Source organism: Pipistrellus hanaki, assembly GCF_964339955.1.
Source record: "Pipistrellus hanaki genome assembly, chromosome: 10".
Lineage (NCBI taxonomy): Eukaryota > Metazoa > Chordata > Mammalia > Chiroptera > Vespertilionidae > Pipistrellus > Pipistrellus hanaki.
Genome location: NC_140512.1, coordinates 67,694,527 through 67,701,843, shown reverse-complemented (window position 1 = coordinate 67,701,843; position 7,317 = coordinate 67,694,527). Strand labels below are relative to the sequence as shown.

At 44.8% G+C, this 7,317-nt stretch overlaps 1 protein-coding gene across 1 annotated transcript; it reads right to left on the bottom strand.

Moving 5' to 3' along the window:
• Window positions 1–3,008: 3,008 nt before the first annotated feature.
• On the bottom strand, window positions 3,009–6,680 carry LOC311628754 (GTPase IMAP family member 1-like). The gene is given in 4 exon segments (XM_084896274.1): window positions 3,009–4,139; window positions 4,143–4,387; window positions 5,612–5,660; window positions 6,622–6,680. Coding segments are annotated over 3 exon segments (882 nt in total). The 5' UTR covers window positions 5,655–5,660; window positions 6,622–6,680; the 3' UTR covers window positions 3,009–3,545.
• Between the last annotated feature and the right edge of the window lie 637 nt (window positions 6,681–7,317).

The following is a 7,317-nucleotide window of genomic DNA, read 5'->3' as shown; positions in this document are numbered from 1 at the left end:
GCAGAATTAAAGTTATGAAGTAGTAATGAAAATAATTTTATGGTTGGGGGTTACCAAAACATTAGGATCTACATTAAAGGGTTGCGGAATTAGAAAGGTTGAAAATCACTGGTCTAATGGGAGATCCTTTGTAGGTAACTTTCTGTCTCTCTTTGGCAGCCTTTATGATTCTTATTTTATCCTTGATGTTTGCCAATTTAATTATGATATGTCTTCTTGGATTAATCTTGTTTTGCACTATCTGTGCTTCTTGGATTTGTGTGAGTTTTTTCTTCCCCAAGTTAAGGAATTTTTCTGTCATTATATCTTCAAATAGATTTTATAATCCTTGCTCCTCTTCTTGTCCTTTTAGCTCCCCTATTATGTGAATGTTATTTCACTTTGTGTTGCCGCAAAGCTCCATTAAACTCTTCTCTGGCTTTTTAAGTGTTTTTTTGTTTGTTTGTTTGTTTGTCTTTTCCAGTTGCTGCTCTGCTTGCATGTTTTTTCTACATTTTCTTCTAACTCACTGATGTGGTCCTTAGCTTCTTCTAGTCTACTGTTGAAACTTTCCATTGTATTCTTAATTATATTCTTCATTTCCTCTTGCTTCTTATTAATTTTCTCTTGATTCTTATACATGTTGTTGGATTTATCTTCTATTCTTTCCAGTGTCCTTATATCAATTGCTCTGAAATTGTTCTCTGAAAAATGATTGCCTTTATTTAATTCATTTCCTTTTTTTAATGATTCTTCAATTTCTTTTGTACGGGGGCTATTTTTTTTGTCTTCCTATTTTTGCTGTTTCTTTCTGATAGTTTCTTGATGACACTTCTATTTCACCAAGATTTTTTGAGTTTTTTTTATAGAGTAGATGTTCTGTGGGACCCAGTGGTGCAGTCTCTCAGATCTTCTGTGCAGGTTATGCTAAGGATGCTCTCTACTTTGGATATTTGGGTTCTCTTGGTGTAGTACAGGGAAAACCACAGCTTGAGAGCCACATGAGGCTCTTTGGCCCTTTGAGTGTGACTCTTCCACAAAATACCACAGCCTAGGCAAGTTTATTTTGAAGAAGTTGCATTATAAGAAGTTTAAGTTTAAAAATTTGGCTCCCAAAAGAAATTTTAATCATTGTTCTGTAGATATTTGGCTCAGTTGACTAAAGAGTTTGCTGATCACTGGTGTTGTACATACAACTCAAGTGTTATTGTTCCATCATGGATGGAGTCTCATCTCAGGGGGTCTGGTTATGTGTCTTACTCTCTACCCATTCTTCAGACATCCTCTGCCCTTCCTGGCTGTGAATTTTCTCTCCAGCTGTGTCTAATTTCCCAATTCTGGTGGATGTTATTCTATTTAGTTGTTCCTATCTGCGCTGGGACAAGGCACAGAATACGTATGTCTATTTGGCCCCCATTTTTCTCTTTTGTTTGTTTCTTGAAGTCCCTCCTCACCACAGAGCTGCATGTCTGCTGCTCCACTGCTTGCAGTACTGCCTTGCCAAGCACAGTGCTCCCCTATACCCCCTTCTTATCTGAGAAATGGGGACTCTGCTTTGTAACAGCAGTAGGCTCAATGAAGACAAGCTGTGAGATGTTCCCTCAGCCAGGTTGGTGCCCCCACAAAGCCTGGGTCATGTGTTTTAATTTACTCTGACAATATCTGTCTTGTAATTTGTCATAGACAACAAACACATTCTCTTACTTAAAGTGTCCTGATTGCAGCTTTATTGGGCTGTGCCTGCATCTAACACCCATGCTTCTTCATACATTTCACAGCTCAATCACTGTCCCTTGGGAACTCTCTGGGCTTCATTTCTCCCCAACCAAGAAGCAATATTCTAATGTTTCTTTGCCTACAGTGAACATCGCTATTCTTTTTTTTCTTTCTTTATTTTCACTAGTGACCCTTGCTTTTCTTAGCAAGTGATAATGGTGGAGTTTTCCTGTTTGTTCCTTGCAAAAGAATATTGGAAAGTGGGGAAGACCAAATTCAGATTACCTAACAGTGCCTTTGCTGGGAGAAATGCACAACCATTAAACCACAATGACCTTGGCAGCAGAGGAAATGTCCAGTCTCGCATTGGCACTGGCTTTTCCCTTTGTGTTCCTAATGGTTTCCAGGCAGGGCTGTGGGTCTTATGCTCCAATATGCACTCAGCTGTTTCAGATTATTATGTCCCCCTTTTACGGGTCTCTTTAGTGAGGTGAAGACACCAGGGACTTGGGAGACTTTGTCTGTAAAGACATAAGACAAAGGATACTGTAGGGAGGAGATCTGGAATTACCCAGCAATTTTGGAGGTGAGCCTGAGTTTGTTATTGTAGAGACTGAGGGCAGAGCACATGTGCATGAACAGGTGAGCAATGCAAACCTGGCTCATTTAACTGTACTAGAGAGCTGTATCCTCTATATCTGCATGAATAGAGGGATGACTCTTTATCCCACCTTGTATCACCAGTTCTCAGCCCACAAACACATGCTTGCCCTTTATTTTGGGTTTGAAATAAAAATATCCAAACCTCTCAATTTCATAAAGAAAAGACTATGCTCATCCTATCAGTGGGTCAGCCAGTGAGAAGACTCCTTTTTGGAGGTAGACTTTCTGCAGGCCTCAATGGCTCCTAGGAACTCGACTCTTTAGTTAAGGATAGTTAAATTATCCTTGGGTTTGTAGAAGACTCTGCATTAAAGTTGCTGAAGAGTCTGAATGAAGATGCAGGGAAAAAGACGTCCCTCTCTGGAAAAAAAATGGGCCATTCTTCAGTGCTTTGTATTCTTATGAGCACATACTCCAATATGTGTATGTGTGTGTGTGTGTGTGTGTGTGTGTGTGTGTGTCTGCACTTGGGTGCATGGTTTTTGAACAGTGTTTAGGAATGACAGAGCAGTGTCTTTGTGCAATGGATATATGGCAGATGAACAAATATCTGCAATATTGTTTTCTATTAACATAATGTAAATGTTCCAGGCATTTAAAAAAAATATGTATTTTTATTGATTTCAGAGAGGAAGTGAGAGAGAGAGAGAAAGAAACATCAATGATGAGAGAGAATCTTTGATCGGCTGCTCCTGCAAGGCCTGTACTGGGGATCAACCTGCATCCCAGGCATGTGCCCTTAACTGAAATCAAACCTGGGACCTTCAGTCTACAGGCAGACGCTCTATCCTTTGAGTCAAACCATCAAGGCATTTATTCATGCAATTCAACTTCAATTGAAATAAATGGGTCTGGACTTAGGCTTTGTGTTGGCTCTGGCTCTTGATCCCCTGGGGAGACCAGGGATGATTCCAGGACCCCTGCCTGAGGTCAGTGAAAAACAGGCAAGAGCAACAACTGTTGTTGGGCTTCAGGAAGAGAAGAGAAGGGCTCAGGGTTTTTTTGGTTTTTTGGGGGGAAGGAGGGTGTGCAAAGAGGATGGGACTGGGCAGGACTTTTGTCTTTGGGTTGGCAGGTTACTGCCAGGTGCGGGACACAAGAAAAGCCTGTGGGCCTCTGAGGCAAAAACACCACAGAAGGATGTGATTGTCAGGTGATGGGTCCAAATCCTACTTACATACACTCTGTCACTCAGTGTGGACCTCCTCCACAGCCTGGAACCAGCCTCTGGAGAACAGTCTCCAAGGCTTGAACAGGACGCCAAGCAGCGCAGATATGCGCAGCTTCCAAGCCATCACCCAGTTCCACAGCTTCCACCTTCCTTGCCCCCTTGTGCTGCCCACCAGCCTCTCTGCCACCCTTCGTAGCTGCTCGTCAGGCCTTAAGAAAGCCAGCTCCTGCACCAGGCGGTACAGGTCGTTGGAGTAGGGGGCACCTGCGTGGTCCCCCACCAAGCACTCCACCAGCAGCAGCAGCTCCTGCACCTGGGCCTCCTGCTCCCTTCCCATTGCCTTGTTGTCAAAGGCACACACTCGACCCCCACAATCAGATACCAGAGCCCTCAGCGCATGGTTGTCAGTGTGTTGTACATACTCCTGCAGAGAGTCCCCACCCAGGTCCTCCTTGCGTGTGAACAGCACGATGGTGCGCTTCACCACGTTGTCCCCAAACAGGACCTTGAGTGCTCTCACAGCCTGCTGGTCCTGCTCAGTGAAGCGGCCCAGCTGAGTTACCAGGAGCAGGGCATGGGGCCCAGGCGCAGACAGCAGGTAGCAGCGGGCTCACTCCTGGCACCCTGGGTCTGTCTTAGAGACCAGGGAGCTAAAAAGGTCCGGGGTGTCCATGACTTCTACATGCCTTCTATCCCAGGTGCGGCTCCCCACCTCGCAGGTTCTGGTCACGGAGGTGGCTGCAAGTCTGGAGACAAAGCGCCTGTGGCCCAGGATGCTGTTCCCTGTGGCGCTCTTCCCAGCCCCTGTCTTCCCAACCAGGATGAGCCTCAGCGGGGCCTTCATGCTGTCTTCAGAGCCTAGAGGACAAGTGATCTGTGAGCTTCCAAGCCTTAAAGCAAGGAATCCTGGTTACCTGGACCTCCGGAGGCTTTTGAACAAGAACAGCAGTACCTCAATTCTGCTTTCCAATCAAAGCCTTACTGAGGTCATTGTTCAGAGCTTTCTGAACTCCAGGACTCTTCACCACCTTTTCCTGTTTTTATCACATGCATCGGCTGATGCTCAACACCTGGTGGGCTTTACTCTAGAGCAGAGGTGGGGAACCTTTTCTCTTCCAAGGACTATTTGGATATTTATAACCTCATTCAGTTAATATAATTCACTTAATATAAATGTATGATGCTATGAAAAAAGCTCTTAGATTTATTGAATTTTGAGAACTGACTCTGTTGCCCTAGCAGGGCCAGAGCAGATGATTTAGCGGGACTTAAACAGCCTGAGGGCAAGATGTTCTCCAACTTTGCTCCAGAGGATGCTCCTTTCTAATTACAGGTATGGCCTCACCCATTATTCCTGCTCCCCCACAGCCTTTGAAGGGCCCTATTTGAGGCTTCAGTGGCCTCTGCCATACTTCTCCCAGATTCCAGCCTGCCCATGAAAGATGGGCATGAGGGGGCAGTAGGCCTGGGCATGAAGGGCTGTCTAGAGTCCCAGACACCCAGGATTTGATTCACTGCCCTTTGATGGGCCAGCTATGCCATCTTGGAAGTTGCCAATCAAGGGTTAAAACTTGCTGCAAAAATAGGGATAATGGTAAAAGTTGTTTCTCCCGCGGCTGTTGAGAGGATTGAATGATATTCCCCTTTTCCTTCTTCCTTCTCTCACACCATCCACTTCCTCCTTCCCCTCCCTCTTCATATCCCTTACCCTCCTTCATAATAAGGTGCCTGCTAATAAGACACCTATTTAACCCTCCATGTTCTCTAACATTCTACCTGGTGTATCCCTCTAGTGCATGACCTGATACCGTGTACATCATCTTCTGTGCAGGTCAAAGTAGGTTTATTATCCTCATTTTACTCTTAGGGAATGGAGGCTCAGGATAGTCAGGGAAGTTCATATTCTTCCAGCTTGACAGAGGCAAGGACCCAACTAAAATGCACGTCTCAGAGCTCTTGCTGTTTTACCTGAGACACGTCAGAGACCTGTTTGGGGTTACCTGCTCAGTTCTGAGTTTTCCCATTTTTATTACTATCCAGGGCTCATAACTGGAGGTAAGTATGCAGTGCACATGTCCTTACCATAGACACTTTCTTCATCTCTTGCAATCTTCCGTCCTCCCATGCTTACCTGAAAAAGTCACAAACACTGTTAATTCATTCTTCAAATAGGTATAAATACCTATGACGTGTCAGCTCAACTCAAAGAGCTGGTGACACCACTGTGACAAAGTCATCTTTCTCATTTACCCTGAACATTAGAATTGAAGGGAAAACACTGAAAGGGTTGGAAAGTGATGGGAATAATATTGTGAGAGCATTTCATGAGCTTGATTTTGTTTTTTTCAGGGACATTAAATCCAAGAGGCAGAGTGGAGATTTAACACTCATGCCAGTAAGAAAGCTATAGTTATTATTTTTCTTTGGTAATTCTATGTCCATGATAAAACCTATAGATACTAGAATTTTCCAGGAGATTTAGAACACAGGGGAGGCTTAAGAAAACTTGAAAATTTTCTCAGTGAACTAAGGATCCAATTACTGTAGATGGCCTGGGAGATGTACAAGAGTAGAATTTTTGTTTTGAAAATTGGAAAAGAAACATATGTCTTAGGTGATCTGGAGCCTCTGACAATGCTCTTGGGAAGTCAGTTCACTGTCCTGTCTCATGTTTCTAAATATGATCAGTGTCCTGGAGAGACTGGGACACTCCCCTCCAACATCTGATATCCTTTCCCCCCCAAAGCTGAGGTTTCTCCAAATAAAGTGGCTCTAGCCAATCAATCATTGTTTAACACAATGGAACCTTCTGTGCTTGCTGAGTCCCTGTGTACAGTGCACAGTCCCGAGTAACAACGTGGGCATCCAGGCTGGAGGAGATACTTGCTGATGCTCCTGAAGCTACTGAGTGTGAAACTCAGACATCCTGACACACCTGGGAGTGTGGAGTTACTATTTCTAGGTCCCGCTCCCTTCCTGGTATTTACTAGAACCAAGGTACTCACTCAGCGAGCTTTTTACAGGCACTGAATTCTTCCAGGTCCTCACAGCTCCTACTCTGTGGACCACTTCCTTCTCCTGCTGAAGCTCACCTTTCCTGCAGAATTGGTGACAAGCTCTGAAAACGGCCCCAGAAGCCCCTGATCTCCTGCTGTCCTCTGGTTGTGAGTTCAGCAGGCTCTTCCTCCCAGCACACAGGGAAGTGCCTTGCCTCTCAGACCTCAGAGGCAGGAAGCCCCAGGGGGTGGGGCCCAGGGCTGGAACATTAAAGAGACAGTAACATTCACCAGTGAAGCATTGGGTTGGGAAGTTCCCACTGTGAAGCCCTGCTTGATGCTGTAGTGATGTCCTCTGAAGGCCCCTGTGACACAACAGCTTGTCTCACACAGGGGCTACAACCTCAGAGAAGAGCATTTCAGGTTTCTGAGCCCTGTTTTAACTTCTAGCCTTGATCCCTAATCTTAATTCTGTTTGCTTTAGGTCTTTACCTATAAACCGAGACCCCTTTTCCTTGAAACAGTGCCACTAAGGTGGTCCTTGGGCAAGGAATCACATGAAAAATCTCATCTTTTTCAAAGGAAAGGAAGGTTTTTCCAATTATTGAAAATGGACCAGCAGGGAGAGTGTGAAAACTTTCCCTCAAGGTTTAATCTGGCTATATTTGTAGGTGTCTCCTACCATAAGGTCACGAAAAGGTGAGGAAAATTGCCAGTTCCTGAATGGAGGGAGGGAGACTACCTGTTAATGACCAAACCTTACCTAACTCATACACACTCCTGGAGGTGACT